Source organism: Wyeomyia smithii, chromosome 3, assembly GCF_029784165.1.
Source record: "Wyeomyia smithii strain HCP4-BCI-WySm-NY-G18 chromosome 3, ASM2978416v1, whole genome shotgun sequence".
Lineage (NCBI taxonomy): Eukaryota > Metazoa > Arthropoda > Insecta > Diptera > Culicidae > Wyeomyia > Wyeomyia smithii.
The window spans coordinates 240,620,469-240,647,855 of NC_073696.1; the positions used below are offsets into that span (position 1 = coordinate 240,620,469).

At 39.7% G+C, this 27,387-nt stretch overlaps 5 protein-coding genes across 9 annotated transcripts in view; 3 read left to right on the plus strand and 2 right to left on the minus strand.

Annotated features, from left to right (window-relative positions):
• The first annotated feature begins 222 nt into the window (after nucleotides 1–222).
• Nucleotides 223–1,995, plus strand: LOC129730868 (E3 ubiquitin-protein ligase TRIM37-like). Its single transcript, XM_055690456.1, has 4 exons — nucleotides 223–735; nucleotides 796–1,087; nucleotides 1,146–1,247; nucleotides 1,303–1,995. Exons 1-4 carry the CDS (start codon nucleotides 354–356, stop codon nucleotides 1,742–1,744), a joined length of 1,218 nt encoding a protein of 405 aa, XP_055546431.1. The 5' UTR covers nucleotides 223–353; the 3' UTR covers nucleotides 1,745–1,995.
• A 125-nt stretch (nucleotides 1,996–2,120) lies between these two features.
• LOC129730867 (acid phosphatase type 7) lies at nucleotides 2,121–4,146 on the plus strand. The gene is made up of 4 exons (XM_055690455.1): nucleotides 2,121–2,574; nucleotides 2,634–3,044; nucleotides 3,109–3,529; nucleotides 3,676–4,146. The coding sequence occupies exons 1-4, from the start codon at nucleotides 2,345–2,347 to the stop codon at nucleotides 3,967–3,969; spliced, it is 1,356 nt and encodes a 451-aa protein (XP_055546430.1). The 5' UTR covers nucleotides 2,121–2,344; the 3' UTR covers nucleotides 3,970–4,146.
• LOC129730869 (beta-1,3-galactosyltransferase 5) lies at nucleotides 3,987–7,053 on the minus strand. Its single transcript, XM_055690457.1, has 2 exons — nucleotides 6,472–7,053; nucleotides 3,987–6,417 (listed from the first exon to the last, which is right to left on the minus strand). Exons 1-2 carry the CDS (start codon nucleotides 6,767–6,769, stop codon nucleotides 5,528–5,530), a joined length of 1,188 nt encoding a protein of 395 aa, XP_055546432.1. The 5' UTR covers nucleotides 6,770–7,053; the 3' UTR covers nucleotides 3,987–5,527.
• A 6,021-nt stretch (nucleotides 7,054–13,074) lies between these two features.
• LOC129730008 (actin-histidine N-methyltransferase) overlaps nucleotides 13,075–27,387 on the plus strand; it is a 186,037-nt gene continuing 171,724 nt past the window's right edge. Inside the window, exons 1-2 of one of the 5 annotated variants that reach the window (XM_055688951.1) lie at nucleotides 13,075–13,225; nucleotides 20,925–21,876. In XM_055688951.1, coding sequence (XP_055544926.1) covers nucleotides 21,161–21,876 — 716 coding nt within the window. In that variant the 5' untranslated portion in view covers nucleotides 13,075–13,225; nucleotides 20,925–21,160. Of the gene's footprint in view, nucleotides 13,226–13,249; nucleotides 13,675–20,924; nucleotides 21,877–27,387 lie in introns of those variants that run through there. The other 4 variants (XM_055688955.1, XM_055688954.1, XM_055688952.1 and 1 more) reach the window with 4 other exon arrangements.
• LOC129730007 (uncharacterized) overlaps nucleotides 22,465–27,387 on the minus strand; it is an 87,911-nt gene continuing 82,988 nt past the window's right edge. Inside the window, exon 3 of the mRNA XM_055688949.1 lies at nucleotides 22,465–23,567. The gene's annotated coding sequence lies outside the window, so the exon portion shown is untranslated. The remainder of the gene's footprint in view (nucleotides 23,568–27,387) is intronic.

Here is a 27,387-nt window from a genome sequence, read left to right on the forward strand (position 1 = left end):
TAAGTCTACCGACAAAATGGGACGTTTACTCTATTTCACTTGTTTAGGGCAAACCAACCAAAAAGTGGGTACCAGAAACGCTGGTACCAGAATCAATGAGTGGTAGATGGAAAAATGTATGGAGTTTGACAGCCACAAGAGCCCCCTGGTTTTCGAGCAGTTGCAGACATTTTCCAAAAACATCTGGCATCTCTGACACCTTTCGTTTTTGTTACAGCAACGGAAAATTCACGTTACATGCGGCCAATTTTTTTTTTTCAAAGATAGAAACGCCGAAAATACTAAACTTTTTTCTGCATTCAAAATAGTATAAAAGCGATATAACAATTTAACGCCATAACGTTAAATAAAACATGGAAAACAGGCTAGAAGAATTAGAAGTAATGAGTTTCTTTGAATGCTGCATATGTCAGAGAAACTTGAAAGATGCTCAACTGTGTCCACATTGTTCAAAAATGTTCTGCCGAACATGTATCTTTACATGGTTTGAAAAAGATAAAAGTTGTCCATGCTGCCGAATCCACATTGACGAATCTAGCCTGGTAAAAGGACGCTCGATTGAGGATATGCAGATAATGTTTGAAAAGTTTCACATTTTGGATGAGCGAAACCGTTGCAAAAAACACAAGACACGTGAACTCTCTCTATTTTGCATAATCTGCGAAGAGTCGATTTGCACGAACTGTTGGAATATGGAACCGCATCTTGAACACAAGGAGCAAACGGTCCCAGTCGGTAAGTGTTAATCTCTTGATGAACCCTATTTTACTAGCATGTATATTTTTTCATTTGCAGACGAAGCTTGCAATCAGTATCAGGGGCAACTGAAAAGCGATTTACTATGGCTGGAAGAATGCAATGCTTCAAAACAGTTTTTATTGAAAAAAATTGAAAACTACGAGACTTTACTGACCGACGAGCTCAAACTGATGCAAGATAAACTCGAACAAATGACAAATGCTGGTGTGCAACATTTTGAACAGCAGCTCAAAATCCAGAAAACGGCAAAGGATTCGTTGCAGGACAATATAGAGAAAACTGCGGATTTATGCAACCAGTGGTCTATTCTCTTGAAGGCGGAAAATAAGTAAGTATCTGCAGTTTGGTCCTTATTCATCAACTTGTTCGTTCCTTTCAATTTTCAGTGCAAATGTTTTACATCAGTTGATGGAAGCCAAAAAGACAGTCGATTCGAAGCGTTTGGAACAGGATCCCAATAGAAACATAGTCGAGCCATCATACAAAAAGTAATTAAAACCACACTGTTGCAAAGCATTCTTATTCAAATATTTATATTCACAGTGATGTTGCCCCCGAACCAACGGAGCTATTGTTTCATATGAAACAATTTAATGAAGTTATTTCTGAACATAAGTTTTATGAATCACAGCAAAATTGTCACAGCTTCCAATGGATGCTACGACTTGAGTCGGTAAATGAAAAATCGATCTGCTATCTACGTTTGATGAAAGGATTTCCCGGAGAATACTGGGTAGCACTAAATACCAAGCAACCGCAACGCTTGCAGTTTGCAGAGGGCGCCAGTGTTGAGCTCGGCGAGCTCGATCCGACTATCGGGGACGATGATTCCCTAAAAGTTCTGGTTCGCATTCGTCACTGGGAAACGTTTGCCCAAAAATGTGCTCAGCTTGAGGAGTATGTGAAGCAACTCGAGCGTGAGAACGCAGAAAACAAAAGTATTCTTGGTGTGCTGGCCGATTGGCAGAGCAAAAATTCCTGTTAAGTATTCCCGCCTTTGTTATTAGTGTTTTCATCATAGTCGGTTTGATTTTGGTGGTTTTCAAACATTTACTAACATTATTAACAAATGTCCTGTTTCGCCTATAGTTTTTCTAACAATAAAGCTATACTAACGTTTGGATCTCACTAAAATAGTAAAGGCATGTTTTCATACGACAGGTTATGGGTTTGGCAGTTGAGAGAAACTACGATTTGGCGGTAGTGGCTAGAGATGGTTTTATTTCAGATATTTATGTTCAGTCTTATTTGAATTTGATTTTCACACCACTTTTTGAACTAAACTTAGGACTGTAAATGGATAAAATTTGAAACACAACCCAGAGTTTCATATTCGCATTTTGCCAGATTATGTGAGAAATCAGTTTGGCAACCCTGGTCACGACAATCAACCTCAACAAATCCAACACACTTTCGCTCCTATCAGTAATCTCACATAATCGACCAGCGACGGCGAACGATGGCAGCTTTTATCAACAGTCATTGAGGAAAAAATAAACAATTACCCTACGTCACAAAGAACTTTCCTTTTGAGGCCAGCGATATTACGCACTTTGTTTAAAACTGCATTTCAGAAGTTCTCTGGATGAAAATGAGATCTGGAAGCACAATTCGAGGAGCGACGTGCTCCTCGCTGCTGATACTGTGTTTGCTACTTTTTATCCAGTCATCGAATGGCCAGGTATTCTACTACCAACCGGAACAGGTTCATCTAGCCTTCGGTGAATCGACCAACGAAATTGTGGTCACTTGGAGTACTATGACGGCGACCAATGAGTCAATTGTGGAGTATGGAATCGGTGGTTTGATATTGAGGTAGAATATTTAGAAAAAAAAACTGCATATCTTATATTTGATTGAACTTTTCCACTCAGTACAACCGGAACGGAACAAAAATTTGTCGACGGTGGTGCTCAGCGGCATACCCAGTACATACACCGTGTGGTACTGAAGGATTTGCAACCCTCGTCCCGATACGAGTATCACTGTGGTAGCAGGATGGGTTGGTCTGCCGAGTTTTATTTCCACACAGTTCCGCAGGGCTCGGATTGGTCTCCATCGTTGGCCATATTCGGCGATATGGGAAACGAGAATGCGCAGTCGATGGCTCGGCTGCAGGAAGACACCCAGCGGCACATGTACGATGCGATTCTGCATGTGGGAGACTTCGCATATGACATGAACTCGGAAAACGCTCTTGTCGGTGATCAATTTATGAATCAAATCCAGTCGATTGCAGCGTACACGCCGTACATGGTGTGCGCTGGTAATCACGAGGAGAAATAGTACGTTCTCAGAGTCACGCAAATTATCCGGATTTTTATTATTCACTTAATTACTTATTTGCAGTAATTTCTCTAATTATCGCGCACGCTTTAGTATGCCAGGTGGAACCGAAAGTTTGATGTACAGCTTCGATCTCGGTCCCGTGCATTTCATCGGCTTTAGCACGGAGGTGTATTATTTCATGAACTATGGTTTGAAAACACTAGTCAACCAGTATGAGTGGCTCCGACGCGACCTAGAGAAAGCCAACCGACCAGAGAATCGCGCCCAACGTCCTTGGATAGTGACCTACGGTCACCGGCCGATGTACTGCAGCAATGATAACGATAACGATTGTACCCACAGTGAAACGCTAGTGCGCGTGGGACTTCCCTTCTCGCACTGGTTTGGCCTAGAGGATCTGTTCTACGAGTACGGTGTGGACGTGGAGATTTGGGCGCATGAGCACTCGTACGAGCGATTATGGCCCATCTACGACTACAAGGTAGGGCAGCGTTCCTTCTTACTTGGTTGCGTTTGCACTGTTGGTGCAGTTTAAACAATTTGCTTTATCGTTCTCATCGCGGCATACAGCAGCAATTCTATTAGTTCGTATTACTCTTTTGCTGAGGAATATTTTTCTTATTTTAGGTATATAACGGTTCCCACGAAGAGCCATACCGTAATCCACGAGCTCCGGTTCACCTTGTGACGGGATCGGCCGGCTGTAAGGAAGGTCGTGAACCGTTTATCCGTAAGATTCCCGAATGGAGTGCCATCCACAGTCGCGACTACGGTTACACCCGAATGAAGGCATACAATCGAACGCATCTTTACTTTGAGCAAATCTCAGTGGACAAGGAGGGGGCAGTTATCGATCAATTTACTATAATCAAAGAAAAACACATTCCGTACAAGCAACTGCTCCTCGATGAGACGGACTGAGCAATCCAAAGACAAAGTTTGACAGTTAAAAAGGTGAATCTTTATTCTAATCTAAAAAAAATAGTTTTAACTTAATATCCTAGTATGAATTGAGAATTTTTCAAATAGTTACCAATGTGAATCTACTGGTTTATGCTTGCCTGTTGGAATTACACGCAAACTATATGGATTATCACAGATTTGTGTAATACTTGTTTGGTCACTAAACTCAAAACCTAATGGCAAATCCTAACTGTCCGAACTATCTGCTTTTGATAGTTATATGACTCCCTTAAATTGACTTCATGAGGCGGTGTATCAGAATTATGGGTTTGGAAACCATTAAATGTTGGCACAATTGTCTTGTTATTATGTAGTTGTGAGTTTTCCTTTGATTTTTTTTTCTTATATATTCCTTTAAAATTTTGTTCTTATTGTAAGTACTGAGATTTTTTCTCAAAAATATTCTGGTTATTAGTTATCAATGACAACAGTTCCTATGATTCAATACACTTAGGTACGAATGATTCCAGTCCCAGCTTCCAATGTCAAATGTTAGTAAAATTGTGGAATGTTTTTTTTTTTTAATTCTGTTCAATATCTGTTGAACAATCTCATTTCATGTCATGCATATAATAACATTTGACTTTCTGACAGTGGAATCAAATTTCGATTACGAGAAACGAGTTAAAATTTTCATATAAAAAGAGCGATCAGCGGAGAAAAAAGAATAGATCTGACAACAGCGGCGAAAGTTTCACCGCACCAAATTTCAGATTTCTGCGGACTCAGATAGTGGTTACAGTGCTCTAATTACGGTCAGGAGAGCTCTCCGGTCTTAAAATAGTGGCTGTATGCTCATAAGTGCTTGGTGGTAATGTTTAAAATTATCGATGGGACCCATTTTTTTAAATATTTATTTATTTTAATATTTTTGTAATGTTTTTTTCTTTTTCCAAAATGAACTGAGAATTGAAATGAATGATAAAAAATGCAAATTTGATCGTCCAGATGATTATTCGATACATGCGACTGGCAGTGCTACCTTCAAAAACAATTTCCATTCACTGACTTTCTCAAACTACCGGGACATCATAACTCATCTACCTATATATTTCATGAAATATTTTAAAACCTATAATAGAGCGTGTATGAGCAGGATATATTTTCATTTCGTTTTTTTACCTTCGTAGTAGATTAAGTATAGATATACACGGAAAGTGAACGCTTATCCTTTTTTATACGTTTAGGTCCTTATATTTGTTTAAGGGTTCAGAAGGGTATTTTTTCTCTGTCGAAGTACTGACAGTAAAATATGAGCCAAATATTTCTTATTGATGAAAAATGCCGAACTAGCTTTCACAGTTCCAAACTTAAATACATTCGCTTCTAAACAAATGATATTTGTCTTAATTGGTGAAAACACACTCAAGTTGTGATGTTTAAAATATGGCACCAGCATGCCACTACATTTTGCACTAAAAACTTTTTCTACATAATTGGTAATGGACGGTATTCAGGGAGGTTCAATAAATTCGTATTACACTTATTACTAGGCCGGGCCACTTCAGCGGCGGACTTAGCGCAGCCGCATCGCACTCACCTGAGCCGTTCCATGCCGCTGTAGGATGTTCTTGTACTCGGCTACGCACGTTTTCGTTAGCGGTTTACCACTGGGGCGCTGATAGCAGGCGTTGTCATAGCATCGTTCCAGTTCCTGTACGAATTCCATGATCAGATTGGGGTTTCCTCCGTTCGGTCCAACGTAGTAGTCACACTGAAACGAGTACCGTTTCATGTCGCGAATGCAGCAATCGATGAATTCCGAGTTCGCACTGAACCACTTGTTTAGGTTCGTAAGTGTTATCCGGGCTCGTTCGGGTAGTATTCCGGTAACGTAGGTGTCATCGATCCAAAAAAATGGCACTGACTCGGATTGTAGTACGAGCCTGCGAGCGGTCCACTGATTGGTGATATACAACCACCCGGACAGATACGGAGGATAGACGTCGCGCGGAAACTCCGCTCTAGATACAAACCATTTGTTAGCTGTTAGTCGAATCACTTTTTTGTTTGTGAACATAAAACCGGACAGCAGATGCTTTGGATTTTGCTGACCCAAGTCAGAAAGATGATTCTGAATGTAGAATGGATCAAACACAATGTCATCATCCATTTTTATCAAAAATTTCGCCCTCGCACAATGTTCGGTTGCCCATTTGAGGCTCATAATGTGCTTAAACGTCAGGTTTCGATACGCTTCCATAAAGTTACCTTGAATAATATCACCAAACAGCCGCTGTTCGTGTTGGAGTGCTTTCTGATGAATAAATTTTTCCGTTGGAGGTACACTTCCTAGTGAGAAAATGCGTAATAAACCCATCGATATTAGTTTTTGCTGGGAAATTGCCTGACGGTGAGCCGCCCGTAGTGCATCGTGACCGACGTACGAGGTGACGAGAATTACACCTGCAAAAAAATATTAGTATCTAGTTATAAGAATCAACTGACACCATTACTCACCCAGAAGTTCCGAAAAGCTTCCGTTCTCCTTGCAAATATCGTTGCTGATTAGAAACCGAAAATCTGTCATATTGACTAATCTATGTGGATCCGCCCGCTGCTTTTCTTGGTCAATTTGTGACGCATCCTCCAGTTTATCTTCGGACTGCAGCAACGTTAGGAAGCCACTTCCCGTGGTATCCAGCGGTTTCAAAAATAGATAGTTGCCTTCACTATCTACCTGAAACGAGTATCGATAGACCAGGTAGAGTATGAACAAGGCCACCAGGAAGGCCAAAATTCGATGAAACTTTCTCATGGCTATCAACTACGAAGGTACGAGGAATTCATTCGGGATTATAAATATATTTTCATTTCACTAATAAGATAAGGACACTGCAGAGGTATTAATTGGCACGGATTGGTGGCACTGAAGCTATAATGAACTATCGGAATTATTTAGGAATCTGCCGAGGTTTTCTTCGCAGCTTTTGCTGTCGATAAATTGTAGGCGGTCTGTTTTGATCATTGATGATGATGATGGTGTAACAGGGTCAGAGATGCCAGATGTTTTTGAAAAATGTCTGCAACTGCTCGGAAAACCGGGAAAATGTGCTCGAAATCTAAAAAAAATCTATCCGTGAAAATCTGCGCAAGTATAAGGAGATTCTGACAAAAATCTGCAGAAACGTGGAATAGTAGGAGGGTGGTATTCAAGACACGACCGCTTGACGTTGACTACCGTATTCTTATATTCCATTGAAACAAATAGTAGAGGGAATTGCAACGCTTCTTTTACAAAACTTCGAGGCACCAAAAGGTACCAGTTGCCGATTATTCTCGTTTACTGGTTAGTCCGTCCAGAATTCCAGCCATTTAAGTATTTTGCAGTAGCCATTTATTACTAACAGCCACCAGCATAACGGGTAAAACCGGCACGAGATGACCGGTACTATTTTGTCTTTTCTCCTTCCAGCTGCTAACACCTAGCGTCCGTATGTAACCGGTACGGTTGATAATGAAACTGATGGGGTGAATTGTTCGAACGATACGTTTTATACCAAGGCTTCGTCAGATAATTAGAAAGGAGGAGGGGCTACATAGATGATGAAATGGTAGAGACAAATGTTTCTTGAAAGCTGCGCCGGCCGCTGTTGAATATTAACACCAACACAAACATGCATTTTTGCAAGGTTTTTTTCCGCCAGTAGCAGCATTTTGTAAAACAGAAAATTCAATTAGCCGCTTCTGTAACAAAATTTCGAGGCACCAAAAGGTACCAGTTGCCGATTATTCTCGTTTACTGGTTAGTCCGTCCAGAATTCCAGCCATTTTAGTATTTTGCAGTAGCCATTTATTACTAACAGCCACCAGCATGACGGGTGAAACCGGCACGAGATGACCGGTACTATTTTGTCTTTCCTCCTTTCAGCTGCTAACACCTAGCGCTGTCGTTAAATTAACATCAACACAAACATGCATTTTTGCAAGGTTTTTCCGCTAGCAGGAGCATTTGGTAAAACAGAAAATTCAATTAGCCGCTTCTGTAACAAAATTTCGAGGCACCAAAAGGTACCAGTTGCCGATTATTCTCGTTTACTGGTTAGTCCGTCCAGAACTCCAGCCATTTTAGTATTTTGCAGTAGCCATTTATTACTAACAGCCACCAGCATAACGGGTGAAACCGGCACGAGATGACCGGTACTATTTTGTTTTTCCTCCGTTTAGCTGCTAACACCTAGCGTCCGTATGTAACCGGTACGGTTGAGTAATGAAACTGATGGGGTGAAATGTTCGAACGATACGTTTTATACCAAGGCTTCGTCAGATAATTAAAAAGAAGGAGGGGCTACATAGATGATGAAATGGTAGAGACAATTGTATCTTGAAAGCTGCGCCGGCCGCTGTTGAATATTAACACCAACACAAACATGCATTTTTGCAAGGTTTTTTCCGCTAGCAGCAGCATTTGGTAAAACAGAAAATTCAATTAGCCGCTTCTGTACCAAAATTTCGAGGCACCATAAGGTGCCAGTTGCCGATTATATTGTTGTCTTCTGGTTAGTCCGTCCAGAATTCCAGCCATTCAAGTGTTTTCTAGTAGCCATTTACTACTAAAAGCCACCAGCGTTACGGGTGAAACCGGCACGAGATGACCGGTACTCTTTTGTCTTTCCTCCTTTCAGCTGCTATCACCTAGCGTCCGCATGTCACTGGTGCGGTTTTGGAATCAAAATGATGGGGCGCTTGCCGCTGTCGTAAAATTAACACCAACAAAAAGATGCACATAGCGAGCGGGGGCCTAGTGTGGTTGGTAACGTCTCCGCCAACCACGCTCGACGCCTGGGTTCGAATCCCACCGCCGACATAGGTGTCGATGGTTGTGAGGTGACGTGATCCACTCACAACCAACCCAACTGGTCTAGATTAAATCCTAGCCGACACCGGGAGATTTTCTGAGGCGAAAATTCTCTGGGATCACGCCTTCCATCGCATGAGGAAGTAAAGCCGTTGGCGCCGGTCCGTTAATAAACGGGTCGTGAGTTAGGGTCCTGGGTGTGGAGTCGTCTCCCTGGGCGTCGGTGATTGGCCACAACAGTGGCGGAACTAGACCGACGGAAAATAAGCGAGAATAAAAAAAAAGATGCATATTTGCAAGGTTTTTTCCGCTAGCAGCAGCATTTTGTAAAACAGAAAATTCAAGGAACGCAAATAAACATCGGAAACAGAAAGTGACAACAACAATAACAACAAAGTCAGATAGATTGTATCCGTTAGTGTCGACTGTGCTTGGGAAGAGAGGTAGTGATTGGCTGCGCGGTATGATTTAGACAATCGATATTGATTACCAATTTTTCAATAGTGTATCTCAAACAATAGTTTGTTTTTGTTACATAAATTTAACCGTAAAAGAATTTCTGATCGATTGATGCCAAAACCTCGAAAACCTAATTATAGATGACTGCAAAATAAGCGCTCAAAACCTGACCACTTTTCCCTGGTTTTCCCTGGTTGAATTACTAGATTTTCAAATTCAGGGGCCTAACTTCGATATAGACGTTAGTCAACGTCAAAAACTGCAAATCAATAAATATCTGCACACGGACTCCAAAAATCTGCGTTTTGCAGACAAATCTGCACATTCGGTATCACTGAACAGGGTGTAACAATCAATTTTTAGCTGTCATGACATGATAAACAGTGATGTCAGATATACTGAATCTCAGTGAAAACTGAAGAAAGTGAATGAACAAAGCAAATTACAGTCAGTTTTTTTGTCGTGGGAGATAGTTCTAAATTTGTATGGAACCGCGTAAAAAAACTGAAATAGCGTACAAAACTTTCCCAAAACGTTTGAACCACATGCATACACTCAAGCAACTGGACTAGCTAAATTCATTAGAACACCTTATGATTTTTTGCCACAAAAAAACCGTATTAATTGCATCAGATAACCTTATGATATGATCCAAGATTTATCAAATTAACGCCCTATGCATTCCATACGACAATCTTATGAATTTTGAAATTATAGAAATAAGAAACTTAGAAAAGAGATTCTTATGGAGTTCAATGTGAGAGGTTTATGAAATTCAATATTCATTCCCATGTTCATCACCATTTGAATTTTTCTAATAATCTAATATCGCTTTCACCACAGACAAACAGACATACCACTGCACAAAAAATTCTAAGCAAATTGTGGTTCCGACTAATTTGTGCGACACCTACTGGACATATTCCGCAAAAGATAAACTTTCAGCTTTTCTGCTGATTTTGGCAGCACGGTGTTCGAATACTGTCAACTGAGTTCAAAGCAAAAGGCACATCAACGCCACCCCCGCTGCGGCGGGAATATTCCGCATAACTGAAACTCATTTAAAATGACCGTTATTTTGATCCACTGAAATAAACCTCGTGGTACGTTGGTTTGTCTGTGCTGCACGTAACATATATAAAGTTCACGTAACATTCACAAGTATGTCACTTGAATGTTCAATGAAAATCCATTGATTTTTACTGCGATGCAAATAAGATTTATGTGACACAAGTAACTCTCATTGAATTCCATTTTTGGTCGTTTATCTGATATTCCAGGTGAATGTAACATTTGTCGTTGGTTCAGTGTACTCAAAAGTAGGTTAATCACTTGTACCTAAAACACAGACAAACAGACGTACCACGAGATTTATTTCCGTGGATCAAAATAACGGTCATTTTAAATGAGTTTCAGTTATGCGAAATATTCCCGCCGCAGCGGCGGTGGCGCTGATGTGCCTTTTCCTTTGAACTCAGTTGACAGTGTTCGAGCACCGTGCTGCCAAAATCAGCAGAAAAGCTGAAAGTTTGTCTTTTGCGGAATATGTCCAGTAGGTGTCGCACAAGCTAGTCGGAACCACAATTTCCTTAGAAGTTTGTATGCAGTGGTACGTCTGTTTGTCTGTGTCTAAAAGTACCTTCCTACACAGATGGGCTGATTTACGTCTAAAAAACGCATATTTGGGTATTTTTATTTTTCTGTGTACGTAACACTGGCGACTTTAAGACAATTTAAATTTAAAGATAAATAATAAATGAAATGAATTTTCTTCATGTCGGCTCTTAAACAAAATATTTTACGAAAATATCAAAAAGATGTTTACAAAATATATGCAGCATTTCTCGAGTGGGAACGAGATACATGCAGGGCTGCGCAGGTATATCACATATATAAACTACTCAAACAGAATTTGTTTAAAAGAGCGTTCGAGTAGTTTATTTTGATCCAAATTTGTTGGAACAATTCTTTGTCAGTGTTACATACAGTCATGGAGAAAATAATAAATACACTTGCAGTGTTTGATAATTTTTCGTATTTGCGCACTGATTTTAATTGTTGTATGATGTTATGTTACGTCATTATGATCCGCAGACACTCTTTTTAAAAGTGGCACGGAGAAATGACTGGAGAAATTTTTTTGTCGGTGATTCTGAAAAATTTTTGCGTGAGTTAGCGTTTTTAAAGTGGCGACAAAAATAAATATACTATTGAAATATAAATACAAAACAATCCAAATTAGCTTCATTTCTCTACATATCGTTTGTAAAGTGACCTTTCACGTTACAAAACTCACTTTCAAAATTTTGTGGCTTGTCCTCTGTTCGGTAAAGCCATATTCAATCTTCCGGGTATGTTTACCACCAGGTTTTCACGAGTAGAAGCTGAACCAGCATTTCACGCTGCCTGTCCGACGTTCCATAAGTCTGTTTTATTCTTTGGATGATGCTTTGCAACCTAGACTTTCCCAATCTTCCATAGAATTTCTAAAGGATTAAAATTAAAGGTCTGCGCTGGTCAAACTAATAATTTTATATTTTCGTTTAAAAATCATCTTCGTGTTTTCAATGCTGTATGTTTGGGATCGTTACTCTCCAACAAAGAAGCATGTTTTCTTTGGCATACGGAAGCATTGCGCTACGTAAAATATCTACACAGTCGTTAGTATTCATAGTCTATGTTATAAAATAAATGGGTTCCATATCAGCATCAGAAAACAGTATTACACCGTTTTGTGGTCACTTTCAAATTTTACTACTTTCGTGGTTAATTGTGCTTTGAAGGCAGTATTCACCGGTCTTCTCACCAGCTGCTAACCTTTTCAAACAAAAAGGTTAAATTTCGACTCATCCGACCAAAAAACGATGTTCCATTTAGTTGCACTCTAGTCTAAAATCTTTTTAGAAAATTCAGTTCTTGCCAAAATGTGTCGCTTTTGAAGTAGAATAAAGTTTTCTGTGTACCTAGGTGGTCGATTTTGCTTCCATATGCCGAAGAAAACATGCCACTTTGCCGGATCTCTATGCAGTATAACGATCCTAAATATACAGTATTGAAAAAACGAAGATGATTTTCAAACGAAAATATAAAATTATTAGGTTGACTAGCGCAAACTCCTAATTTAAATCCTTTAGAAATTCTATGGAAGATTGGGAAAGTCTAGGTTGCAAAGCATCACCCAAAGAATAAAACAGACTTATGGAACGTCGGACAGGCAGCGTGAAACGCTAGTTCAGCTTCTACTCGTGAAAATTTGGTGGTAAACATACCCGGAAGATTGAATATGGCTTTACAAAACAAAAAACAGGCCACAAAATTTTGAAAGTGAGTTTTGTAACGTTAAAGGTCACTTTGCTAACGATATGTAGAGAAATGAAGCTAATTTGGATTGTTTTGTATTTATATTTCAATAGTATATTTATTTTTGTCACCACTTTAAAAACACTAACTGACGCAAAAATTTTTCAGAATCACCGACAAAGAAATTTCTCCAGTCATTCCTCCGTGCCTCTTTTAAAAAGAGTGTCTGCGGATCATAATGACGTAACATATCATCATACAACAATTAAAATCAGTGCGCAAATACGAAAAATTATCCAACACTGCAAGTGTATTTATTATTTTCTCCATGACTGTATAATAAAATATCCTATTCCATTCATGGATCTATTCCGTTTTCACTATGCTTGAATATCACACCAGCTACATGCATCACGTTACCTTGGTAAGATGTTCTTTGTCAAGCCCAAAAAGGACAAAACAAAAACGATTACCTGTTTCATTTGCCATCGTATTCACAAACAAAACTTTCCAATGCCGGTGTTTTGACAGTTCCAGAAACGACGAATGGGACAAAAGGGCAAAAATAAGAAATTAATATACAGTCAAAATATATTGTAGCGGAATTCGTTCTATCCGGTGTCTTGTCACTGTCTCGTGGAATCGAAGGAGTTATTGGTATGTCGATACAAGATGTTTTAATTCTTCTGTAGTTTGCTAATGTTGTGAGTGGTTCTCAGTGAGTTTCGAGGAAGTACAAAATTCCAATTAGAAGTGTCTCGTGCGCAGTCAATCTGATTTCGGTTTCGCTGTTTGTCGGAAACGTGATTTTTTTTGTGAACGATAACGATTGTGATTCGCTCTAAGCTAAGTTATCTTGGTTAAAAACTGCGATTGTGTGCAATTATTGTTCCGAAGCAAACAAAGTGTTAGTTGAAATTGTTTTGATCGTGAATGTACCATGAAAATGTGGATAACTATGGAAAAAACGTACATTGGAAATATAAATGGAAGAGGATTAAACATGTTTTGTGCGTGCATCGTTATTGTGCTCTATTTCGATAGTGTTCTATTTTTAGTCTTTGGTTGAGGGACGTATTCATCTGTGTTGAAATTCAATGCATAAGGTTCACCATTCGATATGTTAGAAAATTATGTTAATCAATTTAATACTTCAAAATGTGATTTTTCTCTTAAGGAACATCTGTATATTACGTAACGTGAAGTTTGGTAATTTCCATTACCCCCACCTTCACATATTTTGTATGAAGGTCTCGCGCAGTGACGCATCTCTGAATATTCCCCTCTCCTGAGCGCGTAACGTAATATAGGGATGTTTCCTTAACAATGTGATTAGGCCTTTAATATTCCAATCGTTGTTCTTCAATTTTTAGATCACGAATCAAAACTACTCGAAATCTGCTCGAAATCTAGGACAGGACGTGACAAGTGGCTTCTAGTTATTCTTCTTTTCGTTCAAAATTGCCCTCATGAAACATTGTGATTTTTTTCGGCACGACGCTTGCCAGTGTTTCCAAAAATGTTTAATTAGCAACATATAAATATCATGGATTTTCCAAGTTCTGGATTTCAATTTTAATTAATTCATTTGATAATGCTAGTTCAATTGATTTAAAGATATATGTTAAATTTATTTGAACCAGCCATAATTTCAACTCATTTTGGGTTCCTCTTGCTTTTCATGAAATGAATCTGCTATTGTTTACCATACGTAGTTTCAAAAACATGAATAACATTTCGAATGTGGATTTTTGTAGACATTACACAGTATAGTGTATAAAAAAGGTTCCAAAAAATTGTTGAATCAAAAGCTGCTCATTCACTAGGTAAGCAAAAACAGTGTGAACAAAAAATACCGATAGTTTTCGCAGCACGGCCAACCGTACCGACTAATAATAAAATTTAACAGTGCGCTAAGTAAAAACGACCAATCAGAGAGGGCTTTCGCTTTGACAGGATTTTGGGTGATTTTTGGTTTTTCTTGTCACGTCCTGTCCTAGCTCGAAATCACTACAATGACAGTTTGCCAATATACCAACTGTCATTGTAGCGATTTAGAGCGATTTTATTCTTCATTTGAAAACCGAAGGACAATGATGAAAATTTTTAAAAATCATTTTGCTCAGAAAATTACACTCTTTTAGCCTAGGGGCTAGACACCATTAATATTACACGATATTGGTTGATATATTTTGACATTTATCGTTTATCCGTCAATTGACATCCTGCAACGATAATGTAACGCTTGATGTAACGGCAATGAGCGATGATATAGATAGAGGGGTGCCCAAAAATGGAACGGTCGCTTTTTACGCGGGTATTTTTAACGCGGATTCCGGAATTTAAGAGTTTTTTTTACGCGAATTCCGGAATTAACGCGATTTTTTTTTTCACGCGGATTTAGGTTTCTCTTTACTCGGATCGCAGAAAAAACGCAGGTTTTTTTTAGGCGGATTCCGGAATTTACGCGGTTTTTTTCACGCGGCACGTATTTCCCGCGTAAAAAGCAGCTTTGGAAGCGATATTGGAAATATTCCGCAATACAGGTCAGACTCGATTATATAGAGACTCCATTATATATTGACTCGATTATATATAATTCGATTATATATAATTTTCTCGATTATATATAGAAGCAAAAAATTTTTTTCCTTGAATTTCAAATATGACTTATCTAGAGCTAGTACAGTCGTCGTTCGCTAACTGCAACATGTTTACATTGCAGTTATCGAATGCCGTTCGATAACTCCAACACTTGACACATGCCAAAATTTAGAGGGGGGTCCGTCACTACCAATTTTGTTTTCAATGATGTTGAAATGTATTTTTTTAATGGAATAGTGGCAAAAAATAGCAGAAAACTAATATATGCAAGCTTTTTGATTAATCAATTTGATATTCATATTTCCGCATCATAATTTATTGCGTTTTAGTAACTACTTTACATAACCAATATGTAGGCGAAGATAAAGTTCATCACTACAGAAGATCATTTTACGAGACGTTTCTGAAGTCAATCCATGAATGAAATTTTGACAGAAAGCTCGGAACCGCTGACATAACGCAAGTAAAAGCAACATCAATGTCAGCAGGATCCGTGACACCTATCAGTTCCTAAAATAATCTATTTAACGCTAGGTCACAAAATATTGTTTGTGATCTACTATGCACTGCCTCACTGAGTAGTGAAAGCTAGCCAAACAATGCACAAGGAATATTTTTTTCTCTTACAATAATTATGGAAAATGAACCACATAACATGGTGATTTTGCTTCATTGATTAAGTGGTTATATACCTTTTTAGCTTTCAAAAAACCGAGAAATTTTTTATTGCATTATCTTCAAATACAACATCTTGAGAACATTTTCACAAATTTTCATAAAGATCTGAGCAAAAGGAAGAAAGTTAGAGCGATTTGCAGGGCGCCTCGCCACGGCCGCATAAGCTACACTTGAAACTTTACACGCGATTATCTCGGAATAAAGTTTTCCGAAAAATGACTTTGCCGTGATCCTGATTGCGGGAAAACTACCGAACCGATTTCTTTCGTCTTTTTTTTAAATTTTCGTTATTAAATTCGCCGATCCTTGAACGATCGCTTTTTGAAACATACAGTTACATTTTGCCACAAAAAAAATTTTAATGCAATTTTTAGCGCTCAAAACGTGCATATTTAGGGAAAAACGTTCCCGTTTGCACTGAAAACAGAATACTTATAAAAGCGATCGTTCAAGGACACGGCACACTTCCAAACTAATGAAATAATATGAGTTTTTTGATTAAGGTTGACCCGCTGAGTCTCTATCAGGATCACCGCAAGCCTCTGCAAAAAATAGCGTTTCGGGGAAACGGCAATTACTCCAGTAATAATTGGTATATCTCAAAATCAAACATATTTTGTTGTTGTTGATAAATTGTACTTTCAGAAAAATACCACTTTGATGCAATGAAAATGGTGCTATGCACTTGAAAATAAATTCAAACTTCCCTCATTTTTCTCGACCAAAAAGGTATATAACCCCTTAATAATGAAGATCTACAATCTCCCATCTAGAATGAAGAGACAACAAGTAAACGAAATCGAAATGAAAAAGTCCTTTTGAAATCTTTCTAGATTCAACAATTTTCATTTTCGAATGCATTTAGAATCCCCCCGCGAGATTTGTCACTTCAATGTCAAATATGACTTTGACTTCAGATTTGATGGATTGCGGTCCGATAACTGCAAAGTTGTTGCAGTTATCGGTCTTGCAGGTTAAAAGCGTTGCAGTTAAAAGACTTACTAACTCGTAAGAAAATATCTACAAAATACTTGATAGAAAGGAAAAAAAAAACCTAACAATACTTAAACAAAAATACCTGAATCAAGATAATTTCAAAAATGAAAGAAGAGGAAAAAAAATTTAAAAAAAAATAATATTTAAGGATTTGAGAAATAAGATACAAACAAGTTGACAAAACTACATATATTTTTATAATTTTTTTAATAATTTTTCTTTACATTTGACAGCAATAACATCAAGAATAACTACAAGATATGTATTCTTTTGTAAGAAATGTGTTTTCTGACTTTTAGGGGAACGAATCAAAAATAAAATTCTTATTTTTTCGAAAACAGATCATTTATGAAAAATAAATATAAAACTTTTTTTTTCCTCTGATTCGATTATATATAAAATTCGATTATATATAGTGAAAAAAATCGGAGACTATATAAAATTGAGTCCGACCTGAATATCAATAGTGTCTTAACCCTAGCTTTTAGCTGATATATTAAAATCAGAAATCCGTGAATAGCTTAACAACCCAATTGTATATAAAAATATACTATTACAGTCCAAAAATCATTAATAATGTGCAAATGTTGGTTCTTGCTTTCAGTTCTTCTGCTTCATACGAAAGTATCGAAAATTCATATCCCTTTTTTTGTTTATTTGTTTATTTGTAAAAAATACATCAACAGGCCTTGTGGCCCAACTGATTTTCTTAATCTAAGTGCTACGTGCTAATGTTAAAAATCGATTCTTCAGTACCTCGCGGCTGGCGTCAAAGTCGAAACATGATGCGTAACGGTTAAAATGGCGCTGTAGACCGGTTATCGTGCCGGAGCTACTGTAGTTTGTTCGTCTACTTTGCACGTGAAGAAACAGGCTATTTCGCAACATACGTGGTCTGACATAGATGTTAAGTTGTTCGAGAATCGCCGGGCAATCTATCCGTGAAGTCAATACGTCCGAGATGAATATAGCTCTGATCACATCCCGACGAATTTGCAGGGTGTCCAAATCGATAAGCCTGCAACGCTGTTCGTAGCTTGGTAGTTGAAAGGGGTCAGTCCACGGTAGTCTACGGAGAGCAAAGCGAATGAACCGTCGTTGTACTGCCTCGATTCTGCTTACTCCGTTCAGGTAGTAGGGACTCCACACTGAAGCGCAGTATTCTAAGCTAGATCGTACCAAAGCGCAATATAAAGACTTTAGACAATAAATGTCGCTGAATTTTTTTCAATGCGCATTATGAATCCCAGGTTCCTGCTGGCCTTGTCGACGGTGAAGGTCATATGTTGTTTAAATGTGAGTTTGGACTCGAGCAGTACTCCCAAGTCATTACCACGGGTTGTGCGTCGTAGAGGCGTATTTGATAGCTTATAATCGAAAGTCACTGGGCTAAGCTTCCTTGAGCTCGCATTTGTCGACGTTCAATTGCATGCGATTGTCGACACACCATTTCGCGAAAATCGATAACTGCTCCTGGAGTGCAGCGGCATCTGATGGGACCTTCATTTTTGCAAATAGCTTCAGATCGTCAGCGAAGGACAGTCGAGGGCCCTGAAGCCGAAAGTTGACATCGTTCAGATAAATAAGAAAAATCAGTGGCCCGAGGTGGCTACCTTGAGGAATGCCGGAGTGAGCGGAAAACGAATTCGAGGAAACTCCGTCGATATTCACTGCTAAACGCCGATCTGTCAAGTAGGATTTAAACCATATCAGTAGGGGGCCTCCGATGCCGAGCTTTTCGAGCTTCGCAACGGCGATCTCGTGATTCAGTTTGTCAAAGGCGGTGGAAAGGTCCGTGTAGATAACGTCCGTCTGAGACTGGTCGTCAAAGCTGTTCATTACGTAAGATGTAAGCGTCAGGAGGTTCGTGGCTGTGGATCGCTTGGGCATGAAACCAAGCGCATGTTCGAATCAATCTTTTTAAGCGACATGATTGGCATTCATTGAAGAATTCAGCTTTAAAAAACCGCATGATCAATAACCATTAAACTTGCTTCACAAGAAGTTCAGGCTGTAGTCCCGACTGTATAGGTTATCGTTAAACCATATGGATAATGATCCATTGATGGTTCCTGTTTTTTAGTAACGTTTGTTTAAGCTTAAAGTCACTAAACAGAATGACTACTTCACTAGAATTTGCACCTGCATGACCACCCTCGCATGTCATAGCGAACTTTGAAACCTTGTGCACAGACAAACAGACGTGCCACTTGATGACGATCTCACCGCCCAGAAAAATAACGATATTTTTTTGAAATTTTGCTTAGTGGGCAATAAAGCCGCAAGTGTCGCTATAAGCAAGCGTACACATTCATTATCAAAGACAAAAACCGTCAGCGCTGGTGTTGATATAAGCAAGCGCGTACACTCATTAACAAAAACAAAAACCGTTTTACGAAAATAAGTTAGTAGGCAATAATCTGACATGGTGGCGCATGAGTGTAACGTTTCAAATAAGGACGAAAATTTTTGAGGATTTTTCTTCGAAGTGGCACGTCTGTTTGTCTGTGCCTTGTGGTTACCAACCCTCTTGAAATATTTGGAACCTATCTCTATTTTTTATTGAATTCTCGTGAAATTTTACTTTTACTTCAAATAGGCAACATTTTTGGCTGTGAAGTCTGTATCCAGCTTTCCACAGCGGTAATGGCGGATGGGTTTGACATTTAATGTAGTTGGTCAAACTGCTAGTTCATTGGATGTTTCCATTGAACTAGTACCACAGACAAACAGACGTACCATGAGATTTATTTCCGTGGATCAAAATAACGGTCATTTTAAATGAGTTTCAGTTATGCGGAATATTCCCGCCGCAGTGATGGTGGCGCTGATGTGCCTTTCCCTTTGAACTCAGTTGACAGTATTCGAGCACCGTGCTGCCAAAATCAGCAGAAAAGCTGAAAGTTTTGCGGAATATGTACAGTAGGTGTCGCACAAGCTAGTCGGAACCACATTTTTTTTAGAATTTTGTATGCAGTGGTACGTCTGTTTGTCCGTGGCAAAACTACCCAACACGTAAGTTGTTTAAGGTTTACATCATAGTTTGTACCCTCCGGTTGGGGAGATTTTGTTTTCCATGTAAATTTTAGACTCCGTGTGCAGATTATTATTTTTCGCTGAATTTTATTGATTCTCGGATATTTGTAGTTTTCCAAAGTATCTGTAGATTTTTGTCAAAGTTCTCTTATATTTACATAGACCTTTTCAACGAAAAAATCTGTCTGAAATTGGAATTAAACCCATCTGTAATTCGAAAAAATGAGACAAAAGTTTGCGCAAGTATAAGGAGACTCTGACAAAAATCCGCAGAAAGTATGGAAAACCCGCAAATATCTGCACATTAACAAAACCTGCACATGAACACTAAAATCGTCGTTTTGCAGACAAATCTGCACATCTGGTATTCCTGCCTAAGCGAGCACTTTTTTGTCGAATTTCGAGTAGTTGCAGACATTTTTCAAAAACACTGGCATCTCTGGTGGCGTGCTTTATTTGGATGGATGTGCGTACAATATCGTGTATTGTAACGATTATTGCAACGTTAACGACGTTATGCAAATGGTAACTTCTATAACTAAAGTTTGTTAGTTATTTTTGTTCACATTATTTCCAATGAATTCAATGTAATATATGCAAGTGTCTGTAGGGTCGTAGCGCCAGCCCCGCAAGTGTCCTGTACACTAACAGTAGGCCACAAAGTCTATAATCAGTAAAGACCAAGTTCCCAAAACGGAATGTATCTCCTATACTTCACTTTAGATTGTGATGGACTGGCGCAAGACATTGTTTATATCCTCTTGTCAAATCATTGTCAAGAATCAAATGATAAATATTCACTGAGCTGAGAATTTATATCTATTTTTAATTTTTAACCTTAAAGTGCCTGTGATGTAATTACATATATGATATAGATGCAAGATGCAAAGCGATAACGAGAACAAACACTTAATTAAAATTGGGCTAGAATTTTTCACAACGGTGTATACGTCCCCCTCACCGCTCGACAGCATAATCGAAGCAATCCTGCGCGAAGGTCTTCAAATAACGGGCGCGTGCTTAATATGCGAGTTTTTTACAGCACGTTCTTTCTCGTTCGTCGTATTTAAAAAAGCAAAGCAAAACAATCTGACAAAAAATATAGCTTTAAATTTAAAAAGTTATAAATCAGCTCGGATGTCACAGAGGCACAGCGTTCCGTTCTAAATCAAACACAGAAACGTTTCGAAAAAGAGAAACGTTGAAAATTTTCGTTTGCCTAGCGACGTGTGCCGACTGCAGAGAGATCGTTTTTGTGTTTCCTTGGTCCCTTGGAATATGACCGGACCTACGATGAGCAGCGCAAGCAAAAAGTTATCAATGAGCAAACAAAATGAGCTAAACACGCTGGTTGATTCACTGATCAAGCATAGCTTTCAGAAAACTGCTAATGTGAATGAGCAGTTTAAGCAGTTCCAGGAGATGTATTCGGTGCTGGAACGCATCCGAAAGGTGGAATCGGAGCTGAAGCTGAAAACCAATAACGGCAAACCACGACAGGCCAACATCGAGGCCTTCTGTCGATGGGCCAGTGAGCATGGATGCGGATTCGACGGTGTTAAGATATCGGAATTTTCCGGGTTCGAACTGGGTTTGGAAGCGACCCGCGATTTTATCATTGGAGAGCCCTTTGTTACCGTACCTAGAAAGCTTATATTTTCCGTTACGGCTGACAGTAAAATCCCGGACATTATGAAGGACATACCGGTGATGATGGTGCAAAATTTATCGAACCTGATGCTGGCCCTGTTGCTGATCGTCGAACGTTTCCAACCGAACAGTGTTTGGAAACCGTATTTGGATGTATTGCCAGATCGCTACTCGACGGTGCTGTATTTCAGTCCGGCTGATATGGCCGAACTGAAGGGAACAAGTGCTTTCGGGCCGGCAATGAATCAGTGCAAGAATATTGCCCGTCAATATGGGTTTATTAAAAAGTTTATCCAGACGAAGACGGCGCTGCTGAAGGATAACTTCACCTACGATTTGTACTGGTAAGTAGAGAACCTGTTACGCGCTGTCGATTGACCCTAATTTATTTCATATCAATTATTATGTAAGGGGGATTTCATGTAAACTTAGCTGAAGTTGGTAAGACCGTCTCAGATTTTAGTAAAACTTTGTTAGCTTGGGGACATCGGTAATCAGCAACTTAGTATTTTTGGGTATTGAAAAACGACGTGTAACTTTTGTTTTCAAGCAGTAAACGTATCGACGAAGATAGAAAAAGTGAATTAACTTTTCTAAAACTAGAACATTTGGAAGAAAAAAAAAACAAACAACTTGTTGCTTAAGTTATTGATGTCATCAAAGTCTCCTGTATTGTAACGTAGGAAAATTCCGAAAATTGTGAACCTTTTATAATAAACATAAAAATTTTAAATTGTAGCAGAAATATATTCCAGGTCTGTGTGACGTAGCCTTAGGTAATTGAAATTTTTTGTCCTTCATTGCATTGTTTGTTCGTAAAACTGGTGATGCGAAGTTGTCACTTGCAGATCCAACAGAGAACAAACGCAGAGTCGCTAAGGAAGAACCTGATGAAAAGGGTTTTACCATGCAGGGGATAATGGGCCCAATTAGTGGAAATGAGAAAAAACTTTTTTTTAATGTTTTCCTGGATATTTATTTGTCCTTTACTTCCGGGCCCCACTGCAAATTCTATGACGCACTCTCCAACGTTGGTTTTTTGTTGCATGCAAATACAATTGATCTCGTTCCGGGTTAATTCAATTTAATATTAAATGAAACAATGCAGAGCGATGGGCTTTTTTATTTCTCGTGATGGTGTTGCAGTAATGAGCTGAATAATTTACGAAGTTTTAACTACTGAACCCTAACAATGAAACTATTTGCGTACGTTTCTATCGGTCATATCTTACATGATAAGTAATTGTATTCATGGGTTGAAAGGATCTTGGAGTAATTATTGCGTTTCTCGTCTGCACCTGTTTGATTAGTCCCTAAAATATGTTATTGCTAATTAGCTTACATGAATGGCTATTACCGCTACTTATTAATTATAAATTAACGCTAATGCTAAATTAAAATGTTTCTTTTTTGCCTTCTGACATAGTACATCAGAGATATCGCCATGTTACGCTCATTTGTATTCATTTTTTTTATCTCTACCGTTTATGTATTGCACAATTGAAACTTACTTTGCTAGTATCTTAACAATCGGTTTTGTTTTTTTCTTTGTTGTTTCTTTTCTGCATCTGGTTAGTCGTATCTTTCATTTCTCCAACACTCTTACATCGATAAAACATTCAATTCAAACAGTGGCGAAAATGGAAGGCAAATCGACTTAACAACAGTATTATAGGCAAATATGTACCAACTACTGCATCATCAATCATCTGTCATGTACTGGTTTTTCTATCGCTTCGGCTCAGCCCGCTTCGTTAAGACGGAAGTTTGTTTGTGTTTTACTTCTTCTCGTAGGAGCTAAATACAAAAGAGATTAATACAGCAGCATCTGATGATTTTTATCAATTAGCCAACACTCAGTAATAATAGCTGATGCTGGAGGGAAAATAATGGTGAGGGTGGGCAGCCGGCGCGCGCTGGTGGGTGTTGAGGGAGTTTTCCTTTCATTCTGTGTGGAAAACGGTAGGCCCCAGGCTCGGCTTTGGCATGCGTAGAAAATTCAAAGAGATGTTTTACGGTCCACTGGACTCGGGTTCTGCAGGTAGAGAAAGAGAAAAAAACAAGCAAAATATAATTACATTTATTGGCTATCGAAGCATAAGAAAGTGAGGATGTGTATGCGAGATTTTGTGGTCCAGTGCCTTCACTTGGCAGCAGAAGAGGCGGATTCCAGTTTATAAGTGCGAACATGTTTAAAAAGATGTTTTTTTAATGAACACAACGTGGGAAATAGACGTTCATGCTAACACAAACGCGTTTCTAATTATTTTCAAATCAATTTTTCTAATCATATTTCTTACAAGTCTATTAGGGTTGTAAACTGTAGCAGATTCGTGAGGTTGTCATATTGACCGCACAACACTTGTAGTTTGTGTACCAAAATTCTGCTCTCAAAGTTTTTTTTTAATTTTGAATAGAGCATGCATTATTTTGAATAAGCATTAGTTTGAACCGATTTTACCTTAAGGGGCAACAATGGCGCCATTTTGAATTTTTGAGAAATCGGAAATTTTTTGTTTTTTGGCGCCATTATGTTTTAAGGCCAAATATCAAAATTCTAAGATCATTCCGAGTTGTGCTCTCGTCGTGTTCGGTCGCAATTTCATTTCGATCTCGATAGTGCCGACCAGTTAATCGCCTTCAAGGTCACCGTGCATTGTATTGCGTGTGCACTGCTGCTCGTTGCCGTCGTCTGTTGAAGACAAAGGAACGCATCATCGCCTATTGCTACCGTACGCCACAGACTGTACGTTGTGTCGCTACTGCGAGAGATCCAGTACCCGGCGTACTGCTGTTTGGCTGTACTGGTGCTGCTGTGTGGCTGGAGCGGCTGCAGCTTTTGCTAGCGGACTCTTGTGTGAAGGACTGGAGATTGGCATCGCCCGTGCGCTGATTGCGGTGGAGAGCGGCTGCAGAAGATAAGTAGTTTTTTTTTCTCTTGGTTTTTTTCTACAATATTATTTGTTGATTGGCATTTTGCGTGTGTGGCTTACGCGTCCAACATGGACGACGAACGCGGGGATGAAAACCCGCTCTTTCTACCGCCTAGCCCTCCCGGACACAAAGTTCCAAGGGTTAAGAATGGAACCCCGCAGGAAGCTACCCATCGGCTTAAGCAGTATCCGGAGGGCAAAGTTGGTATTGGGGCTGTATTTTTCCGGCCGAAAGTGAAAGCATTGAACACAATGCAAATATGTAAAGATCTGGCATGGTTTACAGCCGTGACTGAAATTACCAAAGTACGCCCGAATAAGCTGCGTGTTTTGGTTTTTTCAAGCAAGCAAACGAGATTGCTGCTTGTGAGCTCTTCACGCGGGAGTACCACGTGTACATTCCAGCTCGCGTAGTTGAGATTGACGGTGTGGTCAGCGAATCGAGTCTGACTGTCGAGGACCTGTTGAAGGCTGGAAAAGGCCTTTTCAAGGATTCTAGCCTTGAACCTGCCAAGATACTTGAATGTAAGCAATTACATTCAGTATCGCTCGACAAGGGTGTAAAAACTTACACCCCTTCAGACTCTTTTCGCGTGACTTTCGCCGGGTCTGCTCTGCCGAGCTATGTGCTCGTGAACAAGGTGCGTCTGCCCGTGCGCTTGTTTGTACCGCGGGTAATGAATTGCCTCAAGTGCAAACAGTTGGGCCATACGGCCTCCCACTGTGGCAATAAAGCACGTTGTGGCAAGTGCGGAGAGCAACATGCGGATGACGCCTGTAATAAGGGTGCTGAAAAGTGCTTTTATTGTGGGCAGACTCCGCATGAGCTGTCTGCATGTCCCGCGTACAAACAGCGCCAAGACAAGATCAAGCGGTCTCTGAAAGAGCGCTCTAAGCGCACTTTCGCAGAAATGCTCAAAGAGGCCGCTGCCACCAAACTGGTTTCCCCGAATCTCTTCGAGGTCTTGCCATCCGATGAATCTGATTCTGACGATTCAGTTGGGGAATCTTCTTTTGTTGAACCCGGGAAATCTAGGAAGAGGAAAAACCTTTCTTCTCCTAGGCTTCCTAGGAAAGGACAGAGAAGGTCTCCATCTGAAGTGACTGATACTAAGAAACAAAAAAGTGCTGTAGAAAATCCGAAGCAAACTCCTCCGGGATTGGCAAAACTGAATTCAAGTAAGGAGTTTCCGGCACTTCCAGGAACATCAAAAAACCCAACTGTTCCTTCTTTTTCTTCCAAGATTCAGCCAGAATCTGGACTGCTGAAGTTTTCAGATATTGTGGACTGGATTTTTGAAAATTTCAACATAACTGATCCTCTTAAAAGTCTTCTGCTGGCATTTCTACCAACAGTTAAAACGTTTTTGAAGCAGTTGACTGCTAAATGGCCCCTTCTTGCAACGATCGTATCCTTCGATGGCTAATTCATCGGCTGAGATGAAGGATTCTATCTCTATTTTACAGTGGAATTGTAGAAGTATCATCCCCAAAATTGATTCATTTAAAGTTTTGATTAATAAGCATAAATGCGATGCATTTTCCCTCTGTGAAACTTGGCTCACTTCAAATGTAGATCTTAGCTTCCATGATTTTAATATAATTCGCCTCGACCGAGACACCTCTTACGGAGGAGTACTTCTAGGGATTAAAGAGTGCTATTCCTTCTATCGTATTAACCTCCCCACGGTCCCAGGCGTCGAAGGTGTCGCATGTCAAATGAGAATACAAGGTAAAGAGCTTTGTATTGCCTCAATATATATTCCTCCCAGAGCACAGGTTGGGCAACGGCTGCTCTTTGATTTAATAGAACTTCTTCCCTCGCCACGTTTGATTTTGGGAGATTTTAACTCTCACGGCGTGGCTTGGGGTTCCCCTTCTAATGATAACCGTTCCTCTTTGATCTATAACCTCTGCGACGACTTCGACATGACAATATTAAACAACGGGGATATGACACGCGTTCCGAAACCTCCAGCGCGCCCCAGTGCTTTAGATTTATCTTTATGTTCATCATCGCTACGGTTGGATTGCATATGGAAGGTAGTCCTCGATCCCCACGGTAGCGATCATTTGCCTATTCAAATTTCAATTGATAATGGTTCAACTCGCACGCGATCAGTTGATATTCCGTATGACCTCACACGGAATATCGATTGGAAATTATACGAGGAAATGATATCAGAAGCTGTCGAGTCGATTCAACATCACCCACCACTTGAAGAATACAACCTCCTCGCGGGCTTGATTCTCGACGCCGCGTTGCAAGCCCAAACGAAGAAATATCCCGGCGTGACGATCAAAGAACGGCCTCCCACTCCGTGGTGGGACAAAGAGTGCTCCGATGTCTACACGGAAAAATCCGACGCGTTTAAGGCCTTCTTTTGGGTGAAAGGTCAACCCGACGACTTTAAGCGGTATTTGGAGCTTGAGACTAAGTTCAAAAGCTTGGTCCGAGCAAAGAAACGTGGATATTGGCGCCGGTTCGTAAACGAAACGTCGAAGGAGACATCGATGAGCACTCTTTGGAACACAGCCCGAAGAATGCGAAATCGTATAACGGTCAACGAAAGCGAGGAGTCTTCAAGTCGGTGGATATTTGATTTTGCCAGGAAAGTATGTCCGGACTCTGTTCCTGCGCAAAACTTTGTTCGCGAAACGTCTCCGGGCCACGATGCGATAGAACCACCTTTTACGATGGCAGAATTTTCAGTTGCCCTCCTGTCCTGTAACAATAACGCGCCTGGGTTAGATAGAATCAAATTCAACTTGTTGAAGAATCTACCCGGCAATGCCAAGAGGCGCTTGTTGAACTTGTTCAATAAGTTCCTGGAGCAAAACATTGTACCGCAGGATTGAAGGCAAGTGAAGGTGATCGCCATCCAAAAACCGGAAAAACCCAGCTTCTGATCACAACTCTTA

Coding starts and splice junctions, on each gene's coding strand:
- LOC129730868 (XM_055690456.1), top strand. CDS start 354: ATGGAAAACAGGCTAGAAGAATTAGAAGTAATGAGTTTCTTTGAATGC. Junction 736..795: donor GGAGCAAACGGTCCCAGTCG/GTAAGTGTTAAT, acceptor TTTCATTTGCAG/ACGAAGCTTGCAATCAGTAT. Junction 1,088..1,145: donor CTCTTGAAGGCGGAAAATAA/GTAAGTATCTGC, acceptor TTCAATTTTCAG/TGCAAATGTTTTACATCAGT.
- LOC129730867 (XM_055690455.1), top strand. CDS start 2,345: ATGAAAATGAGATCTGGAAGCACAATTCGAGGAGCGACGTGCTCCTCG. Junction 2,575..2,633: donor ATCGGTGGTTTGATATTGAG/GTAGAATATTTA, acceptor TTTTCCACTCAG/TACAACCGGAACGGAACAAA. Junction 3,045..3,108: donor GGTAATCACGAGGAGAAATA/GTACGTTCTCAG, acceptor ACTTATTTGCAG/TAATTTCTCTAATTATCGCG.
- LOC129730869 (XM_055690457.1), bottom strand. CDS start 6,769: ATGAGAAAGTTTCATCGAATTTTGGCCTTCCTGGTGGCCTTGTTCATA. Junction 6,418..6,471: donor AAGCTTTTCGGAACTTCTGG/GTGAGTAATGGT, acceptor ATTTTTTTGCAG/GTGTAATTCTCGTCACCTCG.